Source organism: Halichoeres trimaculatus, unplaced genomic scaffold (assembly GCF_033239565.1).
Source record: "Halichoeres trimaculatus isolate MK-OKI-2021-1 unplaced genomic scaffold, fHalTri1.1 fHalTri1_scaffold_15, whole genome shotgun sequence".
Classification (NCBI taxonomy): domain Eukaryota; kingdom Metazoa; phylum Chordata; class Actinopteri; order Labriformes; family Labridae; genus Halichoeres; species Halichoeres trimaculatus.
Window position 1 is genome coordinate 5,263,330 of NW_027437193.1, and position 20,002 is coordinate 5,283,331.

The 20,002-nt window shown below is 38.4% G+C and overlaps 1 protein-coding gene across 1 annotated transcript in view; it reads right to left on the minus strand.

Annotated features, from left to right (window-relative positions):
* The window catches only part of ankrd12 (ankyrin repeat domain 12), a 50,775-nt gene that overhangs the window by 21,243 nt on the left and 9,530 nt on the right, over window positions 1-20,002 (minus strand). The window contains exon 2 of the mRNA XM_074689451.1: window positions 4,167-4,280. Within this exon, the coding sequence (XP_074545552.1) occupies window positions 4,167-4,226 (60 nt within the window). The 5' untranslated portion in view covers window positions 4,227-4,280. The remainder of the gene's footprint in view (window positions 1-4,166; window positions 4,281-20,002) is intronic.

Consider the following 20,002-nt stretch of genomic DNA (forward strand, 5'->3'; position numbering starts at 1 on the left):
TGCTATTTTTTCTGTTTAGACACAGGAATAAAAATACAGAGCAGTGAAAACTCTCCTCTACTGATACTCGGCTTATTTCAAGTACCAGAAATGCAACAATCAATTAATCAATTTGAGCAAAATTCTCACAATCTGATCCATGTTGCAGAGGATCTTAAAAAAAAACTAAATAATTTATACAGTAAAAAAGATTTCACACACAAAAGATGAATTTAAAAGAGCCATTAAAAATTTGCAAGCATCAAAAACAAAAATACCTCCAGCCCAAAATAAAACCACTGAGTCACACTTTCAAAAGCTTCATTTAAACCCAAATTGCATCCATGCAAATTAACACGCTGAAAACACAAGTTGCATTTTATTTGCTGACCAAAGTCTGCAGCCTTCATTAAAAATAAAAAAGCAACAACTCCCACATCACAAAACAATTCATACATTTAATCTTAGCCCTCCCAAATGCAGCTGCTGTTTCAATTTTAGGAGCAGCAAAAAGTTCACTTCAAGCAAATGTCAAATGTCTCTTTAAGACTTACCCTGCAAAAAACTGAAATCCTGTCAAGTTTTTGTGTCTTATTGTAAGTAAAAAGCGTCTTATTACACTTAATATGAGCCACGTTTACCTGATCAGTCCAGGAAAATGCCTTGTTTAAAGTTATTTATAGACAAAAATGAGGTCTGAATTGCTGTAACAAGATAAAAAAATCCACCAATGAAACAAGAGAAATTTCTGGACTTTTCAGGTATATGTGGCTCATGTTTCACTACATAAAACTAAAATCTTATGAAGTGTTTTTGTCTTATTTTCAGTAGAAAATGTTTCTTTAGACTTAACATGAGCCTCATTCACCTGACAAGCCCAGAAAATGCCTTATTTAACTGATTAAAAGACAAAAATGACGCCTGAAATGCTTGTGAGTGATTCTATACTTGGGAGTAAATTTCAGGTATACAAAAAAGGGGGAAAAAAATCTGTGCCTTTTTGTTTCATTTTCTGTTTGACTGCAACTAATGATGCACCTGGAATGTACTGAATTCATTAGTTGGCAAGCTTAAGCTCTAATGAATTTTTAAATATTTAAGTAACAAAAAAAAAATTTGGAGCATTATTTTGTCAACAGTGTCAAGAATAAAAGGTATGACTATTTTTTCAACATAAATCCATATTAGACTGAATTTAGAGTTATTCAACATGTCTATGTCAGACTACGTTCCCTAGAAATGTCCCTCATCATTTATTTCACAGTTTAGACAAAATTCAAAAGATTCATGGCACAAAAATCTGGCCCTTGTGCTAACTGCAGACTTTGAACATGCCACCACCTGACCTCCATCACCTCATATTTCTGCTCATTTTCTTCACAGTTTGTTTTTTTTCTTAACATTTATAGAAAAAACAGCAGAAACTGTTGGTAACACAGTTGACAAACAATTAAAGCGCCCCATGTACAGACAATCATTCTGATGAAATATTGATGAGGAGGAGCTGAAACATGACACACTTTCTTCAAAGTTCCCAGCAAAAAGGATGGGACTTCAACTGATTTAAGTCGTGACTTTGGAGCAAACCATTGCTGATTAATAGGGTTTTTTTTCCAATGGGTAATGGTTGACGCTGGTTTCTTGGAGACACACAAAATGAATTATTTTATCCATATAAATTCTTAAAATAGTTTTTAAACCACCTTTGTCATATTTCAATGATCATTTTGAACAAATAATACCAAAAATAATATTCACAAACATGTATTATAGTGTTAATTTAGAGAAGCAAACTTGACATTTCGGACAAATCGGACAGCACAAAAACTGCAAATTTCAACATGATTTGCATTTTTAGCTCAAAAAAAAGGTTGGAATCTTTTCACTTTCTGTATTAAATAAACTATACTATAATACTATACTATAATATAGTAAGAAAAATGTACGCGTTAAGTTTCTTTAAAGAAAAATAGTGAATTAATACAAGGAATTCAACAAGTGCATTTTTCTTAAACCAGCGGCAGAATTCTTTTCACTCTACATGAAATGCTGGGATCATTTTTGACTTAAACATCTGGGAATAAGCTGTAAACACTTGCTTAGGCTCCAGTTTTTGCAGGGTATGAGGGTACAGATCACCTCTCACTTCTTCATGCGTATAAATCATCTTATCCTTGGAGGAGATGGAGAGGGGAGTAATAAGGCTGTTCTTACTCTTCCAGGTCCTGGGCTCTTGCACCCTGATCTGCAGACAAAGCTCTTTTCTTTCTTTTTTTTATTACCACTACTTCAGTGAGCTGCACTTTGGTGCAGTAAAATACATTTCTGGCAGGGGGAAAAATGTCTGCAGTGTGGTTCTTCTTTGATCTCGGAGAAGCTATGTGCCAGCTGTGCAAAGCTCAAGTGTCTGGCAGTGTTAAAAGTGAAAGAGTCAGGATGAGAAGAGCTTCAGCCTTAGAAAATGAAAGTGTACATAAAATCGTCTCATTTGTGGGGAGAATGATAAATAAGTAATGTCAGTATGACAACAGGGGGCGTTTCCAAAACTCGCTGCAGGTTTTTGCTTTCTCACACTTTATACATTTCACACAGCGTACTCAGAATAGCAGTCATGGTCCACTACAGTTTGTATTCATGTCGCTGGAAGTTAGGTGAATTAACAGTGACTAATAGCGCTTTGTAAAAAGCACAAATGTTAAAGTCAGAGGTCCAATTCATATGTATCTAAAACAGCTATTTGTGACTTCATGAATCTCACTTTTGATTTGAAGGACTAACACGAGTAGTCTCTGGAAAAACAGCAGCTTTGAATGTTTCAATCTGCTGCCGAGGATTATGTAATGATCTCCACTAACTTCCAAAGACTGCGAGAAAGAATAATTCATCAACAGCTGGTTTCAAGATCAAAAAAGAAGTGCTAAAGCTGAAGTTTTGGCTTTCTCTTCATTGGTGGTTCACCGACTTTTTTCAAGAAACCCAAGACAGACGTTTCTGAATAGCCTTTTTAAAAAATATATATATATATATATATGTGTGTATTCCCATTTATTCATTTTATTTTGTTATTATTATTATTTATTTCTATTTTTTCCTATATATATATATATATATATATATATATATATATATATATATATATATATATATATATATATATATATATATATATATATATATATTTATTTATTTATTTATTTATTTATGTGTGTGTGTGTGTGTGTATAAGCCTTTCTTTGTATGGATGGATGTGTGTTTATATTGGTGTATATTAACAAATATATAACTGTGTATTTCTGTATATATGTGTTTGCATATATATATTCTATCCTTTAAGTGCATTTTATTACCTTAGACTTAATTTTATTTAAAAAAAATATTCTTTAAACTTTCTGTAACCATTTGTTTGTAATTTATAATCTATTGGATGATCAGCTCATTTTGTTGTACTATAGCCCTTACTACCTTTGTTATTGTGGGAGGGTGGGTGGGTTACTTTGTATATTTATGCTCTGTTGCTTTTATTTTCTTTGAGACCAGTATTGTTACCCATGGGGGGGAAAAAAGTGTTATTTCATGACCAACCGTCTCATTTACCTTAATAACGATATCAATAAAAAGACCTTCCAAAAAAAAAAAAAGAAAAAAGGAGTGCTGAGCCTTGACTAAGGATCCAACTTTGTGAAATTCATCAGTAGGATTCTGATCAGACAAGCTGATGTGCAATAGCGAGGCCTCATAGAGGCATACTGCCACGATAAGCAGAGAAAACATCTGTGCTTGGCTCAAAATCAAGGTTTATGTCAAAGGATTCACACAGCCCCTCATGTTTATAAGACAAGGACATCATCAATGAAAAATCTGCGGACAAATTTGAATAATGACATTTACCACTACGCAATCAGCTGGTAAGATTATCATCAAACCTGCAAACAATCCAAACCAGGTTCTGCAAAACCACAGCCTCAAACCTTACAGTGTGTCAGCAGAGTTCAAGGCCTGCAGGTTTTCTCTTCCCCAGCTGATGCCTCATATCTTATCTTTTGCTCAGATGCACAAAAACACAGTCATGGTTTTCAGCCTGCTGTAGTGCATCACATGACACAGCAGATTTCAGGCGTTTGTTGTTGTTTGCAAGCAGATGAATGAGCCTGATGCGCTGCTACGTCAAAGGAAGTGATGAATCTTACCTTCTTCCCCGCCTGCTTATCCACCATGGCTCCATCTCTGTCGCTCCCAGGTTTGGCCATGGTGCGGCACCTGACTAGCTGTGACAGCTACAGCGCAGTAGGTTCATCATGCACCTGGAGACAGAAAACAACACGAGGTGAGGAGGATTTCAACACTGACACGTCATCATCGGTGTGGGAGACTGAGCTGGTGTTTCTTTAGTGACTCATTTAAATGGAGGTTGAATTTCAGAGATAAGCACAGCTGTCTCAGCAAACATCTGCAGTAGGCCTGTCACGATAACAAATTTTGCTGGACGATCATTTTCCAAAATATTATTGTCAATAAACGATATTATTGTCAATATTATTTTGATTTTTTTCCATTTTTTATTGATGTAATTATGATAAATGGGATAATAAAGTGAGTACACCATATCAAAAGCAAGAAACTTTAATTTCTTAAGAGTGTTTTACTGTAATTAAAAGGTCAGGATCTTTTAAATAAAATAAATTAAACAAAAAATGTAATAAATTTAACAAGAAAGAGAAAAAAATACAATGAAAATGAAATGGACTCTCTTTTAGAAAAAAATACATGTCAATGAAAATAATTAATACTAATCAAAAACAATAAAACATAGACCCTGTCTCTAAAGAAAAAACAAAACTCCAAAAAAAACCCAACAACAATAAAAACTATAGCCTAAATAAAAGGGAGTTTATACAGTTCTTGAATTGTTTGTAACATGTACTTTTCCCCAGTCAATCAGTACTGTCTGTCAAACATTTTTAACATTTCTGGCTTTCAACCGTATTGAAGGGCTGCATTTCTTTGGCAATGTAGCTGTCTTTGAGCACCCACCATTTGGAGCTTTTATTTCTATTTACTTTGCAGACCAAAAGCCTCAGTAAGAGCGGATTGTCAAAGAACAAGGCTCCGCTCCACCTCTCCTTCTTCTTCTTCTTCGTCGCCACTATTTTCAAACAAATGCGACATATCAGCTCGTTGGTGTTCATGAGCTCACACTTTGTTCATTCTGATAAAAAACAAAATATTCCCACACTGGGACTGTGGCAGGCGGCTTAAGAACCGTATCTTTCGTGCCATCACTCATATTAGCGTGTTTCCTCCTTACCCCTCAGGACGCTCGCTTCAGCTCTCTCCGTGTGTACACGCGAGCAGCCCCGTCTTCACCCCAAAGATCGCATTTTTGACAGATGCTCACTCCGCTAAAAATCCACTAAATCCGCTATAGAACCTATGCACCCCGACGTTAGGAAAGATAGACGTAGTGAGCCATCTTCTCATTCAGCCTCTTTGGTTGAAAGAGAGGAGGAAAACAAACATGCATGCACGTGTCAGTTTATCGAGGCTGGCAAACTTACAGAGGACGTTTTTATTTATCATTCGGTTAATAGATTTATTGATTATCCTGACAGGCCTACGGGGTGAGAAGGATTTCTACACTGACACGTCATCATCAGTGTGGGAGACTGATCTGGTGTTTCTTTAGTGACTCATTTAAAAGGAGGTTGAATTTCAGAGATAAGCACAGCTGTCTCAGCAAACATCTGCAGCAAGTTTCACGAAACACGGCAGGAAGTGTAACTCAGCTGTGTTTCAGGATGCACGTTTACTTCATCAGTGAGCGGTGCTTTTATTGAAATTTCCATTCCACTTTAAAATTGACCTCAAGGAAAGAATGCAGGCTAAAAACTACAAAGGGCAGCATGAATCACAGCTTTAGGGACTCTTCAGAGCTCCAGGTTAAAAACATCCCCTGCATGTTGTCACTCAGCCTACTCATCAGTCTAACCATCTCCTCTGTGATGTGGTTTATGTCAGCGTAGTAGCACATGCAGCAGCGTCACAGGGGGCATCAAGGGCGCCTACGCCGCATGGAGAAAGTTCAACGCGCAGATGCACGTACTCAGAAAGCAGAAATGGCATGTGTCAGTTATCTTGTCACATGAAGATCACCGCTCTCAGTCACAAGACCGTGTTGTTGTTGTACTTTTACCAAACTTTCCCTGTTTCTTTCATAAAACACACCCTCACAAAAGGCATGGCATTCAGTTTGACAGAAATAGCTGCTCCTGGCTCAGTGCGCACTGAACTCTATATAAGGAAGCAATAACTGGTAAAGCAGCTTCAGAATGAATGGGGCAGCCCCGTTTCACAACATGCAGTCATTACAAGCAAAGTGAGTCTTTCAACATACAGATTCATTTCTATACCATATGCTAACCCCCTGCTGTTCAACAACATGCATGTAGAGTGAAACCTGTATGGGGATTTTTTTTCTCCACCGCTGGTAACAGCTTCTTAACATTAAAGATGGATAAAAGGAAAAAGCAGAGAGCTAGGTGCATTACTTTCCTGTAGTTTAAACTAGTCAGGTATGTTGAGGCATGACTGGAAACCATCGGCCACTTCAGCATCAAAACAAAGCTCTTCAATAAAAAAGTAAAAGAAACTTAAGATGCACTGATCCAAGTTTTAAGGCCCAATACCTTGGCTTTGGTATCAGGTGATTTTGAGTCCACAAGAGACAGACAATGATGTTTTGGCAACTTCAGGCTTTTCTTACTGGAAATGAATAAATGAGTCCTTTGCAGCCGCCATCTGATCCACCTTTCTGAGTCTGTATCAGGTAAATATTCAAAACCAGAATCAAGTCGGCACGTCCTGTGATGAAAAATTTCATCCTTTACACAAAAATGGTAGAGCATCTGGTTTAATATGGTGCCTAAGATTGTTTTAAAATCTGAAAACAAGAAGAATGGTCTGGGTGTGCAAGCATCAAGGTGTTGTTATTGTAGCGGTAACTATTTTTTTTTAACTATTTGTGATAAAAATATGTAAAAATAAATCTCATATTCATCTGGTTCAAGGTCACAGGAAGCAACTAATTTCCCATTTGCCTGAATGGAAACAAAACCAAGCATTCAAAGTCCAACATAAAAAAGGCCAAAAAGCATAAAGACAGCAGTCCAAAATAGGGATGGGTACCTTTTAAGGATGCACCAATCCAACCTTTCTGGTTCTGATACCGAAACCAGTGTTACATAATAACCTGCATACCCTATTGTGGGATAAGATTGGTAATGTTTTGGGTAAAAGGCAAAAAAATTAGTATTTGGAATTACTGAAGTTAATTTTTATTTAAACTGTGAAATATTTAAATGTTTACGACCAAAACAATTCTTCAGAATGTACACAAGTTCTTTTCAAATGTAGACTTTTATACCTGATTAACTGGTAATGCAGCAAAAAAAGAAAGTAAAGAGGCAACATTTCAACATCAAGAAGCAAATATATGAGGTTATATTTGTGCCATCAGAAATTGAAATTGAATTAAAATATTGAATTTGAAAAGCATGAAGTGTAACTGAAAATTAATGTTTTGAAAATGAATTTATTTTTTTAATTGAATTTTTTTTTTACTTGAATTTGAAAAAACACAGAATTCAATTTCAATTCACAAAAAGCAGTTTCAGTTTTAAAATATTGAATTTCTTTGGACATCTACAAACTATGTTTACATCAACACAGGCAGCCATCCTGACAACCAGGTCACTGTGGCTACAGCAGGGACAGCGGGGACAGCAGAGCAGTAATCCTGTGAGCCTGAGCAACACAACACTAAACCTCAGCCAACAGCTCAGAAAGACAGAACTACCAAATCTTTAAAGATGGGTATGATCCTTTTCCACGCTTTAATCATGTATAAAAAGTAACTAAGTTCAGACTTAACGTGCAGATTTTCAAACCTCTACATGTTCAGATGTTGTAGAAATCCCAGATCTATCTGTAAACTGATCACAATGCTCTGTTTTAACATCACAAGATCGTCACAAGTTCTGCTGAAATGATGAGGTCATTACATAAGGATTTCCTTCACTGGTTTGTGACACGTTTGAGGGCCTCAAACATCAAGGCCTTGCCATAAGTCTGTCCCAACAGGCCTCCAAGGGGCTGACCAAACAGAGGGGAGGGGGTTTGAGGCGGCTGCTGAAGTGAAGTCTTTCAGGGGCACAGATGGCCTTGCGGTCTAGGTCGCGCCCCATGAGGTTTACCCTCGAGCGGGTGGCCTGGGTTTGAATCCAGGCTCTGGCCTGTTTCCTGCATGTCATTCCCCACTCTCACCCCGTTTCCTACCCTTTCCAGTGTCCTATCCCCTCAAATTCAAGACACAAAAAGCCCAAAAAATACATAACTGAAAAAAACTGAAGTGCTTCAGGCAGTGGGTGAAATACGGGTCTGCTAAAGCCCTGTTTCCACCAAGTGGTCCAGTATGGATCAGTACAGTTTGGCATGGGTTGGATGGGTAAAACTTGATCCTGTTTGTGTTTCTACAGCCAACCATGCCCTAGGAGGCCTATAAGCCAGGTGACTCAGCTACTTGATAGCTTGACACTATAGTAGCATGACCATAGACTGTAAAAAAAAATGGACGTTGCCACAAAAACTGCTGCCCCTGGTGGCTGGCTGCAGTATGGGTAAAAAAAACTCTATCTCTCCAGTCATTCCAGATGGGCTGTGGTCAAACTTTAAAAAATTAATACACCTCGTAGAAATGTTTTGCACGTCCACCACGATTGTGGTGATTTGAAGATATCATTTGGCTGCCTTGTATTCAGGTTCTATTTTTCCTGAAGAGTTTCATTTTCATTAGTTTTAAGAGGTTAAAAACAAGGTTTTATGTTGAGTTTAACAATGTCTGACAGCTGCTGTTCTTGTGTTTTTTTTGCGGGGACTGTAAAATATGTCGGGAGGTAGACTCAGGAAGTGATAAGATACTCGAAAGAAAAAATATATATATTATTTCGTCACCTGGCTCCATTGCGCAGACTCTGGCTGCACAACTGCTGCCAATGGTGGCGACTGTGACGGGGGGATTTTGGCTTCACAACCGTACAATGGTAAATGGCGAGGCCTCACTGTCCACTCTGTATACAGTCTATGAGCGTGACACAGTGTTCGCTAATAAATCCGATGAAGAAGAAAAAAATGTGACACAGTAAAAGAGCAACGATCAATTGTTTGCGATTGGCATGTGGGTCTTTGTTACAAAGCGCAACCAAGATTTGAAACACAGCAGTCGCTGTTGCACAGGAAGTGATGATTCTTTCAACCACTCAATGGACTGCATCCCATCAGAAGGGTACCATAAAGTGAGATGGTACGAAACAGGGAAAAATGCACCAAGACGAACCGAACTGAACAACTTAGAGGAAATGGGTCTATAAACACTAAGGAGAAAATAATAAACATTTAATTTTTTAGCTGTTTATCACGTTAAGATACTACAAGGGCAACAGGAAGACAGTTTAAAGCCTACACAGCAACGTCAACAACCAACCCATGCCTTAGTGTGAAACAAAATTAGAAACCTGGGCCAGCTGTAGCTGAAGGCATCATATCAGATCTGACTCTGGGTTATTAACTATCATTAAGATAACGAGCATGTTCTAACACTTCATACACAGCTTCTTCTGACATGGACGATTATGTGGTTTATTAAGGATTTATGTGAAAGCCGCAAGTCTTACAGGTTTAAGCAGCAACTTAAAGGAGTGAACACGTTCACAATGATACCACACATTAAGCCAAACAGAAAAGTGCTGTTACAACCTGTCATGTGGTTACATTTTCCAATTAGTGTGAAGTCGAGGTGTAATTTTAACTTGAATGCAAGATTATGGCAATTATTGTGAAGTCTAATAAAGAAAATATAAGGGTATTACATTTTTAGAGAGCATATGTTAGTTTTCTACATGATCATTAATGAAGCCTTAAAAGTGAAATGTCAGAATGATGAAAACTTTACTTCAGAAGTAGAGAGGAAGGAAGATTTTATATTCCCCAAAAAGACTCCAGGATTTTATTTTCAGGTCTAGATTATCAAATAAACTCTCTGTCTCTATTCCGTCAGATGCTTTTACATTCCTTGCTGATCCTGGGTAATAGCACGGTGTTGACAGGTATCATTTTCCCAACACGTAGCCCTGCTGCTCAGCCGAGGCCAGCGAGAGGTCCATCATTAGTCAGCAGTTAGCTCGTGTGCAGCAGCACCGTCATTCAGGCGGCTGAAAGGGAGAATTGAGCAGCCCACAGAGAGCACGTTGGACTGAAGGGGCTCGTGTATCGGGGGGTATTAAAGCGGTATGGACAGCCCGGGACCAGACCAGAAAACAAACGCTGACGGTACTCGCAACCAGCCCAGAAACGAGGCGAAGAGGGTGTGACTATAATTACAGAGGTATTTGAGCGCTCGCCAGTTTGGCAGCCACCGTGTTTCACGAGCGGCTCACGGCTGCAGGAGCCCCTGCGAGCTCTGCCACTAACCTTTAGCTGTTTGAAGTCTCAATCATGGCTGTTTGGGTTTGAAGAGACGAAATCTGAAATGAGTCTGACACTGGAGGGGAAAGAAAGATGTGAATTTAAAAGCCGGGTAACAACACTCGTGAAAAATGAGCATTAGCTTCAAATAAATGTTTATTAGAAACTTATCTGCTAACAGAATGTAGAATATTTCAACAGACTGATTCACTCTTAGCCAGAAATGAATTTGTAGTGAGAATGATTCTTCTTTTATTTCCTTAACTCTGAGAAAACCCTCCAATTAAAACAGTTGCAAGAATTTCATATTTTAACATCAAGGGATAGGGTAGAGCAAAATAAAAATAAATCCTTTCTTATTAGGGATGCATGATATTGGTTTTTTTTACCGACATCCAATACGCTGATATTCAACAACTCGTTTTGTTGATACCAACAGTTTTTCCTTGCACATAACTGCAGAGATCATCAACTCACTTCTGGCATATTGTATTATGATGCATACTCTTGCCACATTTTTTATGTAATACTCATTTCTTAAATATCCAGTCTGAGTTGTGCAAACAAAATCACAAAAAGTGCAAAAAATATCTGCAGCTTCAGCCCGTTATTTTATCAGTGAATTATATTGGCAGAATTTGGTGTGTTTGCTGATATCTGATATTTCACTTTTAAGCCAATATCCTCCGATACCAATAACAAGGGCTGAAAAATTAATTGAATTTTTCTAATCAATTAACATAAAGAAAAGTAGGGGCGCACCTATCACAATTTTCTGGCCGATCACCGTTCTTTAAAAAGCCTAACCTGCTGATACCGAATTGGGCCAATACTGATTTTTATTTCTTGTAACTGACTGCCTATATCCTCCTGACTAAGAGGAAAAAAAATATTGTCCAATCACAAAGATTTTAAGATTCCCCAATCTTTGTGAGGTTATAAGAATACTGAACACATTTTTTTTGGAAAAAAAAGTTTTTTATATTTCAGATATTATGTATATTACAATGCATATTACAATGCTAAAATACAGTAAAAAATATTTAAACAATGTTCAAATGTGTTGTTAAGATTCCCATATAAAATATGCCACCAAAATTTCAAGCCAATATTTGCTTACTAAAAAGTTTTATACACTTACTTTTCCTCTTCCCATAAATTGCACTTCCACTGATGGATGCCATTTTCCTCAATGAAAAAGAGAAAGGTACCAAAGCCCCACCCCTTCACATTTGGTATCATTGAAAAGCCCTTAATGTCCTCTGTAGATGTCATGAGGAGTTTATTCAGTAGTGTGAAGTAAGTGGAAGATGTTTAGGTTTAAAAATGTCCTCCACAGGGGACAAATTTGAACTACTGGTAGTCAGGAGGATATCTTCAATGTTCCAATCTTATTTTATTGAAAATCATTGAACAATACCTGTGAAACAATAAAATATTTATGTTTTAACATAAACAACCAATAAAGTTTCCCAAGTTTTAATCCTTAGAGCAAAAAGCAACAATAGCTGGTTGTCAGACCTCTCTGGAGGTATACAAGATTGGTTTTATTTGTAAGGATGGGCTGATCACCGATCCTCCAAAATAAAGGAAACGGCACCAATTGGTTGTTTGTATGGGTTGCTACTCTTACTCATATCATCATAAGAAGCAGACCTGACTTATAAGGAGGAAATGTTCATATGTTGACAGCAATCTTTGTCGTGTTGGTCAGAGTATAAAAGGATTTATTGCTTGTGTTCAGAAGATAAATGCCTCCCAAAAACACAGGCTAAATCACAATTGCAACTAAAATATTTTCCAAAGCCCTGCCTATAATATCATTTATCCCTGTTTTATATTACTGAATGATCCTCCTGTATGCTGGACATTCAAATCTACTCGTAATGAAAGATACGAGTCTGAATTTTTTAAATTCAGCCGAATGAACCATGCGAGTTAAGTGTGCTGGCTGCAGCGATGGTCCTTGTGAGAAGCAGATGTCTCTGTATTTATTTATAACCTGGTGCTTCTGCACTTTACTCCGCTGGTTCCTGACAATAACAACCATTTCCCTGTAGTGCTGGAGCATGTTGGCCCTGACAGCAGAGCGGCTGCTTTAATGCGTGTCCTTGCGTGCGTGGAGCAGTTTGGGGGTTTGAGAAGCTCCTGGGGAGGAAGGGGGTTTGATGTGGAGACTGGGGGGGTGGGGGGGTTGGTGAAAAGTACGCTGGCGATGGTGGTGAAGGGGGGATGAAGAACGCACACAGCACGGTAACTTGATCCACCGACTGCAGGATGGGACAGGGAGGGAAGAGAGCTAAGAATAGCACTGAGCCTGACACACAGATCGCAGAGTACGCCACCACCACCACCACCACGACTACCAGCGACGACAGCAGCAACATTACTCCGCTACATCTTCTAGAGTAAAGCCTGCTGGGAGCTCTCACACACACACCATGTGGAAAATGCATGTGATTTTCCCCTGCTCTCCCATGTGGCTGCACTTACGTCTAAACACATAAAGGAAACGTTTGGTGAAAGAGATCTATATGCGCGCTGGGTGCTAAACATAGAGCACATGAAAAATGAAGGATTAGAAGTGAGAATATTCAAACCCTGCTACAGAGCTGGAGTCAGATTTTCACACAAAAAGGGGGCCAATCTTGTGACGCACTACGCCTGCTGCGACAGTAAACAGCCGGTCACGTGGTCGTCGTTCTGTATGCTATCAGACTAAATGATGGGGGAGGTCTCTCTCAGCTGCACATCCACTCCCAGCCTTCGTCTCCTCCTCCTCCTCTGACTCCCTAATGAGTAGCAGGACAAAGCCAGGCGCAAAGGCCCGATTACTGTGACTACAGAAGAGGCAACAATACCCTGCAAAGAGCCAGCCATCTTTAACATGATCACACAAACTGACAGAATAAGAGCTTGTTTTAACCAAAAACTTGAAAACCTGAAATATAACATCAACTCTTAAACTGTCAGATGCTGTAAAATGATCAGTTGAGTATTTTCCTGTTGCACAAACAAAATGAAAATATAATCTTCATTAAATCGCTCATTGACAACACAACATTTAAAGCTGCTTGAGCTAATCCTGGACATCTTTATGCATCTGTTTTCTTCAGCTCAATAAAATAATCAGATTTAAAGAGCACTCTAAAAAAAAAATCAGCAATTGGTGATATCCAGGACAGTTGTTTCTCACAGCATGAAGCTGAACTAAACCACAAACCTGCACAACACCCTTTTTTAATCCTGATAGGAGTATCATAAACACCATTTCTTCTTATCCTCTCTGCATAAACTGCCTGCCAAAGTCAAAAGCATTAAATTTGGTGCACAGTTCCCCCCTTCTGTCTGTGGGTCGTCTCCACTGAAGGCGTATTTGAACGTGGACAAACAGAAAGTGACACAGGATGCCTCAAGGCGTCTGTTCACCTCGAACTACTCCAGCCCCAGACAGACAAAACATGCCTCCCTGACCAGAGCGTCTGGCCTTCGTACCAGTAGTGTTTCAGGGTATTGCGTAAACTAGTAGGCCATGTTCCTGGGAAGAGTCTGGGATTTACCAACAGGGGGAAAGCCTGGACTATCAGCGCAAGCACGAACGAGTAAACCCATGGACAAGGGGAAATTTGATGACCGCAGAACTGACACACACATAAAAAAGTAAATTTAATAAAGAGCCTCGAGCTGTGGGGAAAAAATTGAAAAATTTAGGGACATAAAAAGTGACAGCCTAAAAATTCATGAAAAGATGATGTCTGCAAAGCTGGGGCCTAAAAACATGAAAAAATGAAGATCTGAAGCAAGTATTTGGAAAAGTTTGATGACAGCAAGCTGAGGCCAAAAACTATGAAAATACTTGAGTCTGTCAACCTGAATTTATTTCTTTGGAAAATTAGAGGACAATGAGAATTGTAAAAAATTTGATGACCTTACTTTCAGATTTGGAACGATGACTGGTACCTGACGATCAGTATCAGTACTCAACGGTACCAATTTATCGTTACTTATGTGTGTGTTTATGTGGTACTTATGGAATGCACCGATCCAGCGTTTCTGGTTCAGATTAATAACCTGCAAACTCTACTGTGGGATAAGACTGGTAATGTTTTGAGTAAAAGACAAAAATAAGCACATATGGAATTACTGAAATTAATATTTATTTAAACTATAAGTGTTTAAATGTTTAAAAGCAGTTTGGTTAAAAAAAGCTTCAGGCAAGGGAAGGCATTTTTAATATTCATGAGGAAAGTGGTCTGTGATTCGTGCTTTGTGATCATGTGCATATCATGTGGACGTGACGTCTCACGGTGAGCCAATCAGAAGATGAGTATCAAAGAGCTTCCGTAGCCACAGGAGCTTGTGTCTGAATTGTGCATCATGGCTGCTGCTAACGACCAACCAGAGCTTGAAGAGCCCACCCCCTCGCTGTATAATGGCAAGTTTTTGGTTTAATAAACATGCTAAACAAGCAAATAGTTTCGCATTTTTCCATACTGCACCGAAAATGTACCGAACCGTGACCATAAAACCAAGGTACATACTGAACCGTGATTTTTGTGTACCGTTACACCCCTACTCAGTACCCTTCCGCGGACCTGAAGAAAAAAATTTGGGAAAGTTTGATGGCAGCAAGTGGAGGCCAAAAACTATGAAAAACGTAAGTCAGTCCACCTCAATTTTTTTCTCAGGAAAATTCGAGGATGAGAAAAAATTGATAATAATGCTCAACATTTTGATGACCACAGTTAACGCACAAAATTATGAAAAAGTGAAATGCAATAAAATCTACAACATGAAAAATCCAGAAAAAATTTCGGGAACTTACAAAAACTGAAGAAGAGAAAAGTCCAAATCTGAGGCTAAAATTCACAAAGAAAAAAGATCAGCTGAGCACACTTTAAATAGGCTTTATGAAAAATCCTGAAAAATGTTAGAGTTGTGACCCTGGCAGAAAGTGATTACCCCAAAGATGCTTGAAATAGTTATGACCGCAAAGCTAGAGTTCAAAAACAGGAAAAAATTGAACACATGAAGTGAAAGTTCCGAAAAATTTGACAACCTAAATAGTAATATACAAAAGTGATAACCACAAAGTTAAGTAAGCAAACCTGAAAAAACTAAATCTAAAAGAAAATGACAACCCCAAACATCTTGAAAAGTCAAAATCTAAAGGACAAATTTGATGACACCAAAAACTAGCCCAGAAAAACAAATATAAACCATACATAAAAAAATGGTGTGTCCTGAAAAATGCTCACAAATTGATGACTTCAAAGCTGAGGCCTTAAAATCATGAAAAGTGTCGAGCCTGAGAACCTGGAACAACACTTTCAGAGACTATGAAAAATGTGAAGACCTGAAAAATTGTCAAAAATGTAATGACCACAAAGTGAACTGGAGCCAACATTTCACAAAAGCTGTTAAATTTTCATTTGGATGTGAAAATCAAACCATCTGGTCAAACTGTCCAAAGCTGTTTTGATGAAAAACTACTTTCAGATTAGCAAACCAAATGCTTCATCTTCTGCTCAGTCCAGAGTAAATTAAGCATATTTATTTTAATATATCCAAAGAGTTGGACAAAAATACTTCCTGAGGACCAAATTTTCTGGCTTAATTCAGAATAATCCAAGCATTAATCTGTCGTAAGATCCAGACATAATGTACTTTATTTGTCCTTAATGTGTATTCTTATGTAAGAGAGAGTATTAAGCTGTTTCAGTCTCATCCATCACTTAAAAGCTTTCGTCAAAACAGGGCTAAATTTACAAGGCAGAGGATCACACACCGATCAAAGCCTCATAAAATAGCCAAACGTCTGTAGGAGAATGGCGTAAATAGGGTTAACTTATCTGGCAGGAGAAAAAGGCTCAGCCCACTGAAACACGCCCATCAAATTGGCCGAGAGAGTCTGAGAGCCTTAAGAAGCCTACCGCCACCGCTCTGAATGTAGGTTAATGATCAGATGCCCAAGAAACGGACAAGAACAATGAAGCCTTTACTGCTGATTATGGGTTAAAAAGGGGAGGATGGAGGGGTGGAGGAGGGATTAGAGCAAAGGTTAGGAGCAAGGCGTGGGTCTCTTTCTTTTTTTCCAACACAGCATCCAGCTCACATGATTGAGCCAAACACTGGGGATCTGTTGCTGCTCAACTTTTATGGAAATCACATCACAAGCAGCTGAAACTCAAAGGTAAAATGCTTGCTGATTACTCTGAAGTGTGTTTGATATTTGGATGTTTTACCCTAGAAATGCAGAAGTGAATAAATAAAACTGCTTTGTCATCTTTGTCCTGAATAACATAACCCCTCCCCCTTTCCTTTCAGCAGAGTTTAAAGCCATGAGCAACAAAGACGCCACCGACATGAATATGAAACAACACTAACAAGGTGTCACAACCTCAAAGAACCCTAACACGAACGTCAACAGTTAAAGAAATAATAATTCCAGGGAAACGCTGTCAGTTTTCATTACCACGTTGAAGGTGTGACTTCATCTACACCTGCCACGTCTTATTAGACCTGATGAGATGTGGATCCCATCGCAGGCTGGAAACACATGGCTGCTCACGCTGTGCCAAAACCACAGCTTTGCAGCGCCGGAGTCAGTGGAGTCAGCCTCAGCAAGGCCAACGTGTGAAAGGTTGACACAACAATGTCGTCCAGCCCACGAGGAATACAAAGACGGCAGAGCGCAGAAAGTCTGATCAAAACAAACGCAGTCACAACATCCACAGAGGTTTCATTTCAGACCTGGCTTTTAAGAAAGTGCAGAGGAAAAAGACTCACAGTATTTTTAACTGTGAACAAACCTTTCAGGGATGCACTGATCCAACTTTTCTGGTTCCAATATTGATACCTAGGCTTTGGGTATCAACTGATACTGATCTGATACCCGTGTTAAACAATAACCTGCATGCTCTACTGTGGGATAAGACTGGTAATGTTTGGGGTTAAAGGCAAAAATTGAGTATCTGGAATCACTTAAGTTAATATCTAATCAAAACTATAAAATATTGAAATGTTTGCCAGCAAAACAAAGCTACAAAATGTACAAAAATCTTTTCAATTTCAAAATTTTATACTCTGTAGACTGGTTAAGCAGCAAAAACAAAGGAAGTCTGTCAGAGGTCACATTTCAAATCAAGTAGCCAAAAGTGCTGGTAAAAAAACTGGCGTAGAGCTTGTAACCTGAATCGGCACCATGGATCGGTATCAGTGCACTTCTAGAAAGAACCTTTATGATGATGTAGCTTTTTAGCCGAGTCACATCCCTGAGCTGAGTATCCACCACCAAACCATCTCTGTATCTGACAGATAGATACATATTAAAGATGTTGGTGCTCAGTGTTGTCTTTGTAATGTAACAAACTCAACTTTACTCTTAACCGTTTCTCAAGTTTTGGAAGCTCTACCCCTGAAATGATCCTGAAATGACTGATCACACGTCCCATCGCAGCATGAAGTCTTCTCTGATAGAAACAGGTCTAAGGAGCTGGACATACTGAAAAAAAGATGCTTTGGTGGTTACATATCCAAGAATAAAACTGCTCATCCTTAAATTTCTATCATATTTTAACTCAAGTGATTCTGGTTTCCCTCTTGGACCCTTGTATAAGCTTTTGTACATTAATTTTTACCATTTTTATTCTTTGGCTTTAACTCCAGCGAGACTTAGTTTCTTTGCCTGGTCTTATTCCATTTTATTTTCTTTTATACCCTTTTACTTGCTTTTTTTTAAATTTGCTTTTATTGTTTTTACAATGTTTTTCTTTTACTGTCTGTTTTTATCATTTCATTTTGATCTACCTGTACAGCACTTTGTCTGCAGCTGTGGTTGTTTTTTAAAGTGCTCTATAAATAAAGCTGGTATGGTATGGTATGGTATCAATTCACTTCCACAGATAGGGATAAAGTTTGTTTAAAAAAAAAGTCTCTTTCAATGTGTTCTACAGTAGTATCTTTCAAAGAAGAAATCAAATAACTCATGACACTCACCACATGCTAGAAACTATCACACTGATACACAGTGTCGCTGTGATGAATCTGTTTGTCTTCACACATGCAGTGCACTCTGATTGTGGAAAGCCAACCTCAGTTTAAAACTTTCAACAAGGGAAGTGTCAAAGCATCTGTTTTCAACCTGCACAGCCAGACCTTTTAATAAAATAGCATACTGTTCCTTTAATACAAAGGAATACAGGAGGTTCGTCACCCAAAGGCCATCCTTACTAGGATTTCTACAGCCAGAGTTATGAGCGATTGGAGTCAGTGAGGTCCATTTAAAGAGGGAGTGTTGTGTATTTTCAGGTTTTATACTGTCTCTCTGGTCCCCCCCTAGTATCGTTACATGATTTACAGATAAAAGAAATCTTTTTTCCTCACATTAGTATTTTATTATCCACAGGCATTTTACGTGTAGCTGTCTATTTAAGGAAACCTCCTACCCTCTGATTGGTAAGGTGGCTTTTCAGGGGCAGACCTTGGTGTTTGAGATCCGCTCCTCCAGTGTTTCATGAGCACAGACAGTATAAAACATGGAAGTGGTCTCCACAACGTCACTTTTCTGTTCCTGATACTGTGAAATGAAGCCATGGATGCAGCCACATTGGATATGACGCCGGCTCTGAGCTTCAGGGTGCCTGTCAGTCACATGAGCTGAGCTGTGTCTCTGGTTGGACAATCGAACGATCCTAACTTCTTAACCACAGTTAGAAAAAAAATCACTCACTGTACAGTGTATTTTTTTTTTAACCAGGCTGTAAATATGCTTTTTAATGCCGTAAAAATCATTTCTTTTGGCTGGGTGTGTGGTCTGTGTGCATGACTTCCGGTCTTTCTGCAGCCAGCCTCAAGCGGATTCTTGATGAATAGCAACTTTTAGCACTTCTGTATAGGATTCACTTTTCCAAACCGGATGCTGCCCCTTGATCACGAGGCAATTAGCACATCCTTATGTGATGACTTCATATAACTGAGTAATTAAATTAGTTTATAGATAGATTTAGAGATTTCTACAACATCAGGGATGGGAGAAAATAATTGAAATACGATATATCAATATCAAAATCTGGATTCTTAGTCAAAAAATGTGTTTTATTTTTTCAAATTCAAATTCTTCATTTCAGTCTTTGTTTGTTATAAACTGGATTGGGAAAAAGTTACAGCTTTGGGTGAAATGTTTCTCTCTGACTCACGTGACGTGCATTTTATGGGAAAATATGGCTCCTGATATAGTCTGTAGACATTATCAAAATCATTTAACTTTTTCACATGGTCTGGTGTTGAAGAAGCAACTAAAAATCACAAAAATCGTAAATTTCGAAGAATCGCAATGTAAATCCTGCATTTTTACAAAATATTAAGTTTTAAAATATGAAAAAGCTAAATTTCCCCTCTATAACTAATTATTTCAGAGACATAATGAGCGTCATTCAGAATATACAAAGGCCCTTCTACTTAGATGTGAATTTAGATTATGTGCAATTTCTTGTGTTTCTGTAACCCT